This window comes from Rattus norvegicus, chromosome X, assembly GCF_021556685.1.
Source record: "Rattus norvegicus strain SHRSP/BbbUtx chromosome X, alternate assembly SHRSP_T2T, whole genome shotgun sequence".
Lineage (NCBI taxonomy): Eukaryota > Metazoa > Chordata > Mammalia > Rodentia > Muridae > Rattus > Rattus norvegicus.
The window spans coordinates 66,252,363-66,268,123 of NC_141554.1; the positions used below are offsets into that span (position 1 = coordinate 66,252,363).

General features: G+C 35.9%; 1 protein-coding gene and 1 non-coding gene across 3 annotated transcripts in view; both read right to left on the reverse strand.

The window, feature by feature from the left end:
- Positions 1-15,761, reverse strand: part of Pola1 (DNA polymerase alpha 1, catalytic subunit) — a 319,474-nt gene that overhangs the window by 266,887 nt on the left and 36,826 nt on the right. For both annotated transcript variants that reach the window (XR_015646455.1, NM_053479.1), the window contains 8 exon segments: positions 12,262-12,346; positions 11,257-11,318; positions 9,801-9,890; positions 6,397-6,513; positions 5,104-5,279; positions 2,585-2,714; positions 2,003-2,122; positions 305-404 (listed from right to left, as the gene is read on the reverse strand). Coding sequence is in view for 1 of the 2 variants with exons in the window: in NM_053479.1 (NP_445931.1) it covers positions 305-404; positions 2,003-2,122; positions 2,585-2,714; positions 5,104-5,279; positions 6,397-6,513; positions 9,801-9,890; positions 11,257-11,318; positions 12,262-12,346 (880 nt within the window). In the remaining variant the exon portion in view is untranslated.
- Positions 18-139, reverse strand: LOC120099463 (small Cajal body-specific RNA 24). Its single transcript, XR_015647183.1, has one exon.

Below are 15,761 nucleotides of genomic sequence, written 5' to 3' on the forward strand. Positions count from 1 at the left end.
ACAAGAAAAAGATATGTGAATGTCAGTAGAGGTACCATCCACCCTCTCTTCTCGAAAAGGATGAACAGAAAGCTACTACAGGACATTCATAAATGACATTATCTTCACTTGCTGAAGAATTTGACAATATAAATGTCCACTGAAACAGTACTAACTGGAAACTTGCACAGGTAGCTTACCCCTGATCTCTATACCATACAATCCAACTTATTCCTTCTGCCCCTCTGTGCAGAAACTTTCATGTCCTTTTCATAGAAAACAACTGTCAATACCAGCTGCAAACCAATCTGCTACAAAGTCTTACCAACTTTGGGGTCCAAAACCAAGCCTCCAGCATAAGCTGCTTTCTTGCGTCCTTTCTTATATTTATTGGTATCCCCATCAATTTCTTCATCTTCATCTCCCTATTTCAAATGGAAAAAGAGCATCACCAGCTAGCAACTAGTTAATGAATTACAATACTGGATTACATAAATGTTTACTTTTACTCTAGCAATCCTACCTACATGGAAAGACTATTATTATTATTATCATAATGTGCTCATGGATCCAAATGAATACCAAGGATGGTAGTTTCTTAAGTAAATAACCAGTTTTCTGATGTCTGTATTTAATGTCTCTGAAATCTTAGAAATTTCATTTGGGTATAGGTTAACCTAGTGCTTACAAAACTAACCCTGGTTTCTATTATTACCAGTACCACATAAAACTAGCTGTGATAACACTATAATCCCAGGACTTGGACTGGAGCGCCAGGAGGATCGTAATCGTAAGTTCAAGGGTTCATAAGTTAGAGGACAGCCTGAGCTATATTAGACCATGTCTTTACAAAAAGGGGGGGGGGGGGAATTTCATTTTGAAATCAATAGATATTAAAACTTTTCCCATTCTATAAAAATTGAGCTTATAAAGGAATTTTATTAAATTCACTACTCTAATATTCATGATATAAAAGCAATCCTTGTCTCAACCTCCAAGTAGTTAGGACTCCAGTAAGTATCGTCAGGCATGGTTCATTGTCATTATGAGTATTGATTCCTTAAAATAAGTAAGCCCACAAAATGAAAAATACATTTCCAAGTAATTTACTAACAGCCAACATTCAATACCTCTGTAGTAGTTCAACAGATCTAAATTAAAACTTGCTGTACCACATTCTATAATGTGTATAAAACAAACTACAAGAAACCAAGTCACATTTAACTTTGAACCCAAATCATTAATTACTGTCAATGCTGATAAAATGGAAAATAGAAAGTCACAGAAGCTACTTCAGAAACCTGATGTGGTCATAACCATATTAGTAACAGGTTGTATGCCCCCAATATGAAGTCCAAAATCTGAAACTTTTCAAGTGTCAACATGAGTCTACAAGCAAAATTTAGCACGTGACCACAAGTGACAGGTGGTTAAAATAGTATAAGAATACCTTCAGGTAATACACACATAGATACATACATTACATACATATGTGAAACATAAATGAATTTAGTGTTTAGACACACATCCTCACCCTAAGATTTCCTATTACATATATGCAAATGTTTCAAAATTAAATAAATAAATCTGAAACACTTCCAATTCCAAACATTTTATATTAGGGATATTCAACATTCATACATATGCATATACATATATACATATACATACATACATATATACATATAGCACAAAACAAACCTAAAAGCTCCAAGGTTAAAACAACAAAAGGTCTGACATTTAGCTTTTGGTAAATCTGAGTGAGCACAAATACTTTCCATATATCGCAATTCATCAAAGAAGTCTATTGAAATCCTCAAATACATTTCACGACTAATATTGACATTATAGAGAAAATAGAGAACAACCATGCAGACACAGTGCAGCCACCTTGAGAGTAATCATAGTTTAGAGGGGATGAATTATTTTAGAAGCAGATGTTAAAGCAGTATTTTTAAAGGCTATCTAGGTAATAAAGCAGAAGGATAAGAAAGGGCTAGGTACTATACAACTATGGACCCACCGGTTTTTGCTGAGGTTTTCTGAAAATCTGCTTGTCAGGCACAATATAGTTGTTTTCATAAAATGCATGAAGCAACAAAAACTCGTTTCGCTCAGATCGTCCACCCATCAGTGTCCTAGACTATTAAACAGAGCTTTTAAAACTTTGAACTCAAAATCACCACAAACAAAAACAGCTTTGAGTCGGTTCATTTAACCATGGCACCTCCTTCAACTACTCACAGTAACGAAGGTTGCTTTTACTAAATTATGTCTAACTTTCTCTTTAAGCATTTAGGGGATAAAGAGAGCTTCAAATACTGACAGTGTGGCTATTTCCTTAGTTCAAAATATATCATTCCACCAGAAACATCCAGATGTTAGAGATAAAATCCTTCTGTTCACCGAAATCTCCACATACTGCACCTGGCATTCCTCCCTTTCTCCCAACCAGTTTTCCTTTTACAAAAGAAGCCCGGCTTTCAGAATCCCAGTTCCTCATTTTATAAGCATGCATTTAGACTCATTATCATATAACAACTACCCCAAGCAAACACTGAATCCAACAGGAAATGCTTTTTCCCCATTTCTAAGTTAAATTTACCATAATGTTCCCAGCGATGTTAGTGATCTGCAATGCTAATGGAAGAACATTTAGCTCACACATGATCTGCAAAATGAATCTGGCATCTTTCCAGATGTGTTCCAACAGGTACAACAGATGAGAAGGTTCACTGTACAGAAAAGGAAGAATGAAACAGAATCAAGTAATTAAAAGAAACAATGAGTATAATCAGAACTTTAAATGTTACAAGGAATTTCTGGTGTACCTTCAGAGCAATGGAAGCTTGGCTTTTGAAACTATTTAAAATAAGGTCACTATATAATTAGAAATGCATTGATACCACCAGTTCTAGTACAAAAAAAAAAGTCAATACCATGAAATTATGTGTTAACTATAGCCAAAAATTTATCTAGTGTTAATTGTAACCTAAAACTATCTAAATCATTTTATTCATTCAATCAAGTAATTATATATTACATGCCTACTTATATCTGAGGTACTCACTAGCTGTAACCAAAGACATAAATTCAGTCCTTGTGGGAGGACAGAGTATAAAAAAGAAAAATAAATAGGTAATATTTATACAATGCTAAGATTTGAGTATCAACAAAAGGGCAGGAAACAAAGAAATATAAACTATCAGGAGGAGAAACTGCATTTTCACTTGGAGAGCAAGGGAAATGTCACTGAAAATAAAGACCAAGTAGTGACAGAGCAAGCCTTATAGATGGGTATTTTAGGGAAGAGCATTACAAATAAAAGCACAAAGACTCTGAGTGAGGTACCAATCTAGCAGTTGCAGAAACACAATGGAAGTTGATATGGCTAGATCACAGAATAATGGAGACAGCAGTAGAATAGCAGAAAATCAATACCACAAAGGCACACTGTATACAACCTAGTAAGCTAATATATGGACTTTACTCTGAATAAAACACTGTCTCTACCACTATCGAGAAATTTTGATGAGACTTAATTTTAGCAGGAGTACCCTGGTCCTAAATTATGAAGATGATGCCTATAGAAGGCAACAAAATTAGCACATAAACCCACTGCTATGGTTTGACACACTTTGTCTCTCCTGAAACTGAGGAGGAGAGTTAATCCCCACTATGAAATACTATGGGGTATATGGGGATAGAACCTCAGACCCTGCTTGGAGTTATTAGCACCATCAGCTACCTATGAAATACTACAAGGCTAAAAACAAAAATACAAAGGTATTTAAAGATGAAGTCTTTGAGTCTCCAGGGCTGAAAACTGGTGTCTTTGTAAGAGTTAGTAGATATAGACATACATGCACTTATCAGACTTAATGACAGAGGTACAACGATATGACTCGTCAGAGGAGATCCATCACTCTTGGACGTCCAAAAGCATATAGCAAAACAAACCTCTTTCCTTTTTACCTTATCCAATATGTGGCATTGTGCTGCCACCATGCTGCCACCAGAAAATGGACTAAGGCACATCAGGAAAGAGTATGGTGGCTTGAACTAGGGTATGTTCTGTGAAGGTTAAAGAAGTGCTGGAGCTTTGTTAAAAAGACAGAGATAAAAAGGTCCCTTGATGGATCTACTGTGGAGTATCAGACAGAAAAATCAAGGATATCTAAGAGGCATGGGGTAGAGGCTGACTTTGAAAGCTTCCCATATTACTCAACATCCATAACTGTCATTGATATAACTATGAAAGTCTACAGAAAAACTAGGAGAAAGAACAACTGAGTTTTTAAACAATCTGGAGATTCATATTAAATATCAGGTAGGTAAATCGAAAATTTGACCCAACGTTTAAAGCACAGATGCACAGGAAGGTGGCATCAGCCCCGATATGGAACTTACGTGACAAATCAGATAACCTAGAGAGGAAATATAATTAAACGAGAAGTAGCTGAAGAACTAGGGAGAAACACGTTTAAAAAGGGACTCAACAGGAAACAGAAACCTGTTTTAAAAATAAGCAATCAGTGCTGGAGAGATGGCTCAGTGGTTAGAAGCACTGGCTGTTCTTCCAGAGGACCCAGGTTCAATTCCTAACACCTACATGGCAGCTCACAACTATCTGTAACTCCTGTTCCAGGGGATCGAGCACCCTCAGACATATGTATATGCAGTCAAAACGCCAGTGTACATAAATAAAATTTTTTAAAAAGTCATCATTGCCAGATATAGTGACAACAGCTTTACTCAAAGCTTGAGAAGCAGAAGCAGGCAGATCTCTGAGAGTTCAAGATCGACATAAAAAGTTTCAGGACAGCCAGCATTACACAATAAGACCATGTCTCAAATTTGAAGAAAAATCATGGACTTGGTACTTCTAATCACTCAGGATTCAAGTTCAAGGCCAATCTGAATTATAGAATGGAATTTTGTCTCCAGAAACCAAAAGAAGCACACAATTAAAGTATGAAAGTAATGGATATGCTGTAATTGGTATAAAGAGTCTAACAGTAATTGGCTGGCTATTGTACCTCTAGCCTAAGGACAGTAGGGACAGTGGCACCCTTCTATTGCTCACTTCAAGAAAGATGAATTCTGAAGAATCCAGTATCATACCTATACATGTTTCGTATATTTTCTGTTGGAATTACAATCCTCTCAGTTTTCAGAATCTGCTGAACAAGTTCAGACAAATGGTAACTTTTACAATGAATCAATTCTTTTGCTGAAATTTCCACATCACATATCATTCGACCACAGGTAGCATTTCTTTCACCAAATCCACTCCGGCTCTACAAGGCAAGAACAAACACGAAATCCCATAAAGGAACAAGTACTGAGAACAATCTGCTCTAACCGATTTTAGAACTGTCCCCAAAATTACAATACTGAAATTCTCCTTCCACTCATAAGCTGTGTGCTTGTGAACACCTACTATGTATCTGATGCTGTTCTAGGCACTCTGTATATCAATCACAGTGAACAAGGCACTGCTTGGCAATGCATGTGGTGGCATTCAATATCCTACACAGAAAATTAGCAGTGAGCAGGAAGTTAATATTTTACCCTGTCTTTCCTGTAAACTGTTACAACATAACCAAATACTGCTGGTTAATGGAGGAAAGGTAATTTTTAGACAATTATAACTAATAACTAATATATAGTTTTCAAACGACAGACTAGAAAAACATTTTATAGTTTCTAATGAAGTGATTAACTGAGGAAAAAGTGACTAATACACGAAAGTGTTGCCTCTATGGACTTGCCCTTCTTCTGTAGTCTTATTTTAACTTTGGCACTGAATGTCTTTCTTGAAACCAGCATTTTATTTATAAAAGCCACTGGTACTTTTAAAAAGCAGCATTTAAATCTAAGAGCAAATCTAGTAATGAAAGATAGTCCATGTCAGATGCCTATTACCTTTACTTCAGCAATTCTATAGTAATAGACCTTGGGCAGGTTCGGTAATCTCTGAAATCATTGATGATTCAGGTTGAAAATCTAGTGGAAGGGAGCTAAGTATTTTCTGTTGGGGCTATCTCTCAGAGCAACTTTTGTTTAGTTTTTAGACACTCTCAGAGGAATTATGTGGCTTGAGATCATTTGACTAGAAAGGAAAAGAACTGAGATTTGAGCTCAGAACCTAAGGCCTGTCTATTTTAAAGTTCATGTTCCCCTCTTTCTCTATTCTCTCATCCTTTTAATTCTATCTATCTTTAGTTGTCTTATGTTTGTTCTTTTATTGAGAGTTGTGTTTTGTTTGTTTGCTTTCGAGAGCTTCCTGGTATTACTTTTAATTTTTCCCTCTTTATAGAACATTGTATATTAAACAACAAGTGCCTATTCAAAAAACAGTAGCTACCCCATATTTAAAAGCCAAATAAAGAAGTGAAAATTTGAAATAATTACCCCAAGTTTTGGCATGTTGGATCTCCTCAGCCGACCTATCTTGGACCAGAAAGGAACCTTGCACTCATTAATTCTTTGCAGTAGCACTTCTAGTTCAAAACCACAAATATTATGACCCTAGTCAGAAAAAGAGGCAGCCAATCACATAATGAACACAAATTAGAGGATTTGTCTTCAAATGCACAGAACTTCCTTGCCCTTTCTTTCTCTGGTGTCTAACTGAAGACATCAAGAGCATACCTCCGATCGGAGTCCCTCTCCCTCAGGAATGTATTCAGCAACAGTATTCATTAGTCTTGACATTAACTAGGCTGCTAAGGAGATTGCTGGAATAAACTTTATTTTATACTAATTGATGCAGGGTTTATATGTTATTTTTTCATTTACTGCTTAAGTCTTACAATGTTGGAGGCAAATGTAAATTTTAATGTCCCATACCTTTTACATGATCAATAAAAGAAAGAATCCTTAAAAGCAGAAACCTATGTTGTCTAAGTTTACATAGGACTTCTGAGGAATCCTATCCAGTTTTTTTTTAAAACTGAGCATGAACATTAGTGAGTTGGACCTTTAATCAATGTGCTACAAAATATAAACACTAGTAAATGGTTTGATAAAGTTAAAAGCCATGAAACGAAACTATACAATGGAAAAATTACTTGACACAACCTGAATTTTCATTTCTATGATTTCTAATTAATATCCTTTGAATAATATTTTCACATAGATAGGCTTAAATAAAAATAAGATATGGCTTCAAATAATTCAGATAAATGCAGATTATTTTTGATTGAAGATATATACTACCACAGAATAAACAAAATCTTAGAGACAGAAAGTAGAATAGCCAGGGAGAAATGGGGAAATAAGTCTGGAGGAGCAGTTCTCAACCTTCCTAATGCTGCAACGCTTTACTACAATTCTTCATGTTGTGGTGATACCCAACCATAAAATTATTCTCACTGCTATTTCATAACTGTAATTTGCCTACTGAAATGAATCATAATGTAAAAATTTTTGGAGACAGAAGTTTACCAAAGGGGTCACAACCCACAGGTTGAAAGCCACTGGTCTAGAGTTTTAATTTTAAAATATGTAGAGCTACAGAGACAGCAACATGGTAATATAGAGGTGACAACAACTGTAAATAAATGGAAATAGTACCAATGAACCTACATTTAAGAATAGTCAAGATAACGAATTTTACATTATAAAAAGCCTACCACTATATGAATAAATATTTATATATACACACATATATATACATATCTATGGCAGTTTCTCTATTAATAAAAGACCAGAAGGGCATAAGGGAAACTTATTTCCAAATTATTGTGCCTAGGATATCACACAGGATCCTATCTGACATCTGGATTTGTCATGGACTTGTCTCTAATTCCCTAGGCTATGTATCCTAGGCTCTGTAACACCTACTTGGGATTCAAAAAACCTGTTTTGAAAGAGTGAATGAGAATAAGGGTCTACTGAATTTTCTTGGTACTTTAAAGACAAATGCTGAAATATCATAATACAGACTTCAGCAACAATCCATACATAGGCTCTTATGACACTGGCTACACCACTACCAGGTAAGATATCCATTAGGAGGGGTTGGGGATTTAGCTCAGTGGTAGAGTGCTTGCCTAGCAAGCGCAAGGCCCTGGGTTCGGTCCCCAGCTCCAAAAAAAAGAAAAAAGAAAAAAAAAAAGATATCCATTAGGATAAACGAGGCTGACAACACAGTTAACATTTCTTCTCTCTTTTCTCTCCAGTACTGATGACAGAACCTAGGACCTGGTCTCTCACATAGGAAGCAAGCACTCTACGATGGAGCAATATCCCCAGCCCTCCATTTTTCTCAAATGTCATCTCTAATTTGAAAGCACAACACTATGATGTAACCAAATTACTAATATTACATTTGAAATATGGGCACTGATAGCCTAACTTCTGCTTAAAAAGCAAAAATAATATAATTTGATTGATCTATTAATCCAGACAAAAGAAAAGGAGAAATTCAGGTCAAGGAGCCACTAAACAAAGGGAGGTCAGAGAACACACAAAAGGAAAATGTTCCTTTACTACAAAGAAAAGGCACAAACCAACAGGAAATTACTAGCTTCACAGCCCAGTAAGAATACAGCAAATTGTCAATAGAAAATGAAGTCCGTATCCATGAGCTCTCAAAGATCAGAGACATTCACTGAGGTCTTAAAATTAAAACTGTCCAGAAATGGACACATTGCAGAATAGTTGACTTGATAATTTCTGCCGAGCCAGAATGATCAGCCCTTCATCATTCTACATTTCAAAAGTCTGTCAGATGATCCTAGGCCAGAAGGCTGAAGACTTGCTCTCACATGGGGACTGTGCAAGTACACAACTGTCTCTTCAACCTGTCTCAGTTTGGGAAGCCATGATAGGTTTCCTATACTTTCAGATAATATTGGTTGTTCTCAAATTTCTGATAGGGCTGAAACTAGTTATAGTCTCATAGCCTACCCAGGCTGTTTAAAACTTTGAGTATACATATTTAATTGGATAGTTATCAGATAGTATACAAGCTAGCCAGGACATAACACAGATTTTAAGCCTTTCTTAAGCTGCAATAGATAACTAAATGTTCTGTTTAACTGATAAAATGTTGGACTGGGTGTTAGATGTATTTTATGCTTTATAAATTACAAAATGATAATAGCTGTGTTCAGCTTACATTTGAAAGAAAAGGTTTTTTTAATTAGAAAGGGTGAAGAGTAGGTTGATGTCTTTATGCAGGAAGGCAGGTACAGGATAGAATGAGGCCTATCATTGGACGAGAAGGAAGGATGAGTGGGAACACAGTTTTAGAAAGAGGGGAAGGAGCTGAAGCAAGAAGAAGAAGCAGGGAAAACTTGGCAGCAAATGTTAAGTTTCTTCTCTGTGCATAGATACAGGTTGTTATGAATATTTTTAAGGGATGGATGTGTACAGGATTTTGTGCTGTCTAGATGGGCAAATTAGACCTGTCAATTGGATCAGAAAAAATTAAAATATATATATATATATATATATATATATATATATATATATATAAAAATTTCACTTGAAAATGTGCCATAAGATACTAGCAGTTTATATACATTCAGTTATTAATGTGATATTTTCTAAGTATAGGTAACTGAGTTATCCTGAGCTGACAATTCAATAGCTGCTTTTACACCAAGAAAAACTATCCTGCATGGACTAGAATTTTCCTTCCCATCTAAAGAAATCTCACCAAGCCACATGGTCATTTCATTCTGAAAACATTCTTTGATACTCAAAAGTAAACAACCAATAAAAAGTAAATGATTAACAAAGTCACACCAAAAAGAATGAAGAAATCAAACACTTCCCCATGACATGACCAAACATCTACTACTCACCACGAGAATATCAGGGTCAAGTTTGTGAACTTTTGCAAGGAAAAATCCTAGCAAAGTTCTTTCTGTTGCAGCAACCTCAACCTCCATATTCTGTTAAGATAAAAAAAATTTTATATGTGTGTGTGTGTGTCAGTATTTTAAAATACCAGATGCCTTACCTTCTTGCTCAACCAGGGTAAGATTTCTTAGGAGTAAATGTAATCATTCACTTCAAAACAAGACATAACAATAAAATTTCTGACTACAGGTTTTACATAATAATAACTGTGCAAAATCTCTGAGAACCTCATTCTAGTAATGTACATGTAAGTCATGTAAGTGCTAAGCAACATCTAGAGCAGAAATGTCCGACCACAGAAACATGTTTGTACATTGGACAAATTTTAAACCATATAAATAAGAGTACCTTTCTAAAACATTAATAACTTTGCTATATAATACCTAGAAGACTTTACTGTCTATGTATTTACCAAAGAAATCTCAAGGATTCTATAAACTAATCTCAAACAGCATGAGAACCAATAAATAAAAAACTAAAACTAAACAGATACTGAAGAATTGCAAATGTCTTAAATACAAATATAGCCTATCTTCACACAGAAGAGCTCTACTTGGATTAATGAGTATCTATCAGGTACTCGCAACTGCTCATATTAAACCGCTTTTAAAACAAAGGATGATGGCACTTATATTTCCTACAACAAGCTCAAGGTTTGAAAAATGTCAATTTAACTTTAAGGGAATTTTCCTAGGTCATTTTATTTGAATAAGTAATTCAGGACAAGTCACACATATCAGGAACACAACAGTAACCCCCACCTATAAGAAGCCAACTGAAGGACTATTAAGTGAAACCTGACAAATTGTACCAATTAGTTTTGTCAAGTGAGGATATTAACAAAATAAACCTACAACTGTTTCAACATTATCATTTCAAAAGGCGAACAATATTTTATTCAAAAACTACAATCTTTTGAGCAAATATATTTTTTTATGAAGAACTCAGTTCACTATACTGCTTCCCCTGCTATTTAAGGGCTTATGATACCAACTTCACAAAACATATTTTGAATTTAAAACAATTATTGATGCGTTTAGGTCAGCAAATATCAACCCTGTCATTACATGGCCCAACTCTACATGGTTTCCCTCAAGTTGGGGAGGGGCTCCACACAATATGATCCCAAAATACATGATCACTTTGGAAAAGCTTCCATATAAGCTAAACAAAAGGAAGTTTGAATGTACCCATGTCAAAATTTCATTATCTTCAGAACTAATTTAAGAATTATTACAGGTCTAGTCTTATATTCCTAATGCATTTTATCAAGTTAATATACCAAGAATAGATTTTATCGAGTAAAATATGGAATACATTGTTTCTATGAGTCCATTCCATTCTCCTATTCTCTTTCCAAACAAACAGATTCAACATTTAAATGGAATGAGTATTTACCTTTTTCTTAATGACTTCTTTGAAAGCGCATGGGAAAATACAGTCCTTTGGTTTAGACACAACTACAGAAAGGAAAAATGAGATTCTATTACTCATCTTAGTCCAATTTCAGACTCTACATGCGTCTAAGTGGAAAGTGCTTTAAATATAAATTCCTTGTTGAGTCCTATAAAGTTAAAAAGGCTAAGAGCTCAGTCAGCCATGTTGCTGGACCTCAAAACAAAAGCCAAGCAGATATCCTTATACCCTATAACAGTACAAAGTGCTTTAATCAAACATTTACTTTCCAAATTAGAATGAAGGATTATAAGAATTCTTCCCAAAGGAAATCCAAGTACCACCAAAGCTTCAACCAGAACACAACAGAGGAAACTATTTCAACCACGGCTTCCCCTTACTACACTAAAGGCTTGTCCCATATATAGCAGGCATTCACACAGTGACATTCACAGAGGGGGTAAATAAATGCTTGCTCAAATGACCTAAAAACTATTACCTTCCATGTATTTTCCAGGCTGTCATCAGTACTTGGTTTCTCATTTAAGAGTAAAACTTCACAATAATCATACTGCATATTGTGCTCTCTGAATAGTTCCTGATACCACTTTCCTAATACATCAAATCTTACTTCCCACTGTCTTTTTAAACAAAATACTTATTTAATCACCAAGCTCTCAGCATGAAATGTCAGACTTCTCCTTAAAGACCAACTCACAAAACACACATACCTCAGTCTATGGAACTGTTGCACCCACTGAATTTTATAGATAGCACAACTCATTTCCAGTTTAATATGACTAAGATGTCTTACAAATAGGCAAAGATTCATTTATTCCTTGGCATTTTGCCTCATCACACAGATAATTTTGCTCAATAAAAGTCAAGTTTGCCCTAACTACTCTCAAAAACAAGTTCCAAAAGACATGTTCCTGATCCAACCGGCAGAGAAAGTCAAACCAGAAAAGAAACCAAATTCTTAGCAAATCATCTTTTAAAAATACATACCACAGAAATGCGTCTGAAAGGGAGGTTTTGGAGGTGCTTTATCTAATGGGAAATTGTGATGAACCAGCGCTGCCATAGCAATGATCTGCAAAGACAGGAGTGGGGAGATCAGATACTACCATATGTTCTGCATTACCATGAGAACTACTCAGAATATTAAAACATATTTTAATACATTAAAATTCTTTTTGCTTTTTAAAAAACATTTTAAAGCTCTGACAAAGGGTTAGTATTTATAATATAGAAAAATCTAAATACCAAGAAAAAAATAACCTAACTAAAAAATTGGGGCAGGAAACTAAATAAAACTCTCAGCAGAAGAAATACAAATACCTGAGAAGTAAGTTTTCAAATGTTCAACACCCTCAGCTACATGGGAAGCACGAATTAAAACTATGATGTCCATCAACTGCTGAATGAATAATGAAAACACAACGGAATATTATAAAATTCTCAGGCAAATGGACAGAGCTGGAAATAATGGAGTAACACAAACCTAGAAAGGCAAATCTCATGTGTTCTCTCTCCTATATGGACGCTGGTTATGACTCTTGAGGATGTACCCAAGGAAGACTGGAAACTAGTTAGCAGCCATGGGTGGGGATTTCAAGGAAAGCAGAATATCTGACCAGGAAGGCTCAAATGAGGTGGGAATGGGAGGCCAGGTAGAGGAAGCGAACTAACACTAAAGACATTGGGAAACCAATATTGTGGAAGCTTCGTATAAGGAATTCAAATGGAGTTATTTTAATTATCAGGGAACAGTGCCTGTCCCAGATAGCACAGGATATCAAATATAAAGCCTCGTATAAGTTGACTCTTCTCAAGGTATTGGTCAGTGGGATCCTATACTTAACCCCAAACATTACAGGTTTCACCAGTGATCTTAGATAAACTCCAGAACTTGACAGGGAGACTCTATTACAAAAGGGCTCAGTCAGAACACAAAGAAGCCAAACTGGTTCACTTTTCATCCATATAGGCCAGCTTTAATAATGCCACAGGTTCTATTTATGCTACTGGGAAAGAAAAGTATTCAACACTCTTACTCAGCTGTGAACCCAGAAGCTAATAATATAGAGGTCAGAAATGAGTGTCCAGTTCCCTAAGACTGCAGTTACAGACAGTTGCGAGCTGCCGTGTGGGTGCGAGAAGTTGAATCTAGGGCCTGCGGAAGAGCATCCAGTACTCTTAACCACCGGTCATTTCTAGAGTACCCCCTCACCACAGTTTGGATCTCAACAGGGTTGTTGAACACCTTCTCCTCCCTCTATAATGTGTACAAATTAAATTAGATCAAAAAACGAAATCTAACCAGGTTCAAATTCCTGGGACTATCTTAAATGTGCTACTATTTCTATTAGAAGGTACCAAGCATGTATATTCTGTTCTTTTTCAGGTATATTAGTGCTACTGATGATTATTACTTAGACCAGTAGTTTTCAACCTTCTTAATGTTGGGACCTTATAATCCATTTCGCATGTTGTGGTGTCCCTCAAACATAAAATTATTTTGTTGTTACTTCATAACTGCATTTCTGCTACTGTTAAAATCAATGTAACCATCTGATATGCAGGATATCTGATATGCAATCCCCAAAGCTGTTGTGACCCACAGGTTGAGAATCACTTAGACCCATTTCATTAGGAATTTCAAATTGGTAATATTTGTGTGCTGGAAACTTCTAAGGAGAATAATTTCACATTTCAATTAGCTGGCTTCCAAAACTACTTATCCCAGAAAAGTCAGGACAAATACTGAGTCATTTATTTTTATGTTTTCAAATAAGTTTGTTCCTTAGCTTCCCTCATAAAGTGACTTAGTACTATTAGGAATTTATGAATCGGATAATTTCAGGAATTATTCTTCTGACACTCATATTGTCCCATACTTTGCCAGAGGGAGACTTTTTATTTTATTTCCTGAGTCAGATGTAGCTTCTGTTAAAGTAATATTGCCCTTGGTTTCCGATGTAACAAGATGTTCCATATCCCCTGCTCTGAATCAGCCTTTTCCCTACAAAGCCCTATTTCCTTTGTGAAGAAATGATATATGGAAGCATCAGTCTGGGAATGAATATTTCTTTAATATTAATCAAATACTAATTAAAGCTTTCCTCAATGCTTAATTATTAACTCTGGCTATCTACAATATTACTTGTGATTGGAAAGGTCAAGGGTAGAGGATAGAGCTCAGTGGAAACTGAGCTTATCACGTGCAATCTTGAGTCAATCCTCAACACTATAAAAAACAAATAAAAAATACATAAACAAATGATCAAATTATATCCTAAAAGAAAACAATGCCTAAATAAGTATCAAAAAACTTAGAAGCACTGGGTTCGGTCCCCAGCTCCGAAAAAAAAAAAAAAAAAGAAAAAAAAGAAAAAAAAAACTTAGAAGCAAACATAAAAGAGCTTTGATTAACCAAAGTCACACAAATACATCCATGAAAAACAAGCTGGGTGGTACAGCAGTCCAATAGTCAAGGCCACTGGAGACTGCAGTAGAAAGACTTCATGAGCCCAGACATTCAAGACCTGGGCAACACAGTAAAATCCAAATGTGATATTAATAATAGTAATAATAACGAATGCCATATATTCCATAAGTAACAAGACAGATGAGATGGTTCAGAGGATAAAGGGTCCTGACACCAAGCCTAACCAGAGTTTAATCTTTAGGACCAACATGGATAACTATCTCCTATAAATTGTGCTCTGACCTCTATACACATGCTGTGACATGGCCATGTACACACACACACACACACACACACACACACACACACACACACACACACACATTCAAATGCTGGATTTTGAAAAAATAAAAATTAATACTATAAAACACAGGGACACCACAAACAAGTACAATCTAATGGAAAAAAAGGTAAAATCAGAAAGAAATAAAAATAACTGATGCTTTAAGTTCCCAGCCTCTTACTCTGAAAATCTACAATAAAAATTTTTAGCCTATTCCTGTATATTAACTACTAGAATGTAATCAAATAATGCCAGTTAATGAAGATAATTTTACAAAAAAAAATTTAACTCATAAATATGGTTAGAATTAGAAAGCCACCACTTTACACCTCCAACTGAAGTAAGAAAATCAGGCAAAAATAATCCACATTTGAAAAAACTGGGATCTCCATCTGCGCCCAGTGCTGGAGCTGTATCACAGCCCTAGAACACAAAACCTGCAGACGAGAGCTGGTCTCTCAGGAGCGCTCTCCCTCCTAAGCCCACAGCCCACAGCCGAGATCCTGTGTTCTCTCCACTGACTGGCTAAGGACAGACCCACATACAGGGAGTGCACAGGGTGGCCTAGGACAGGACCCTTCCTGTCTCCATCTGCACTCAGAGCTGAGGCCATTCCATAGCTCTTCAAACCCAAAACCCGCCAGTAGAGAACTGGTCTGCCAGAAGCTCACTCACTCCAAAGATCACAGGTTCACAGGCTCACAGGCCACAGCAGGGATAAGCCCCAGTCAGAGA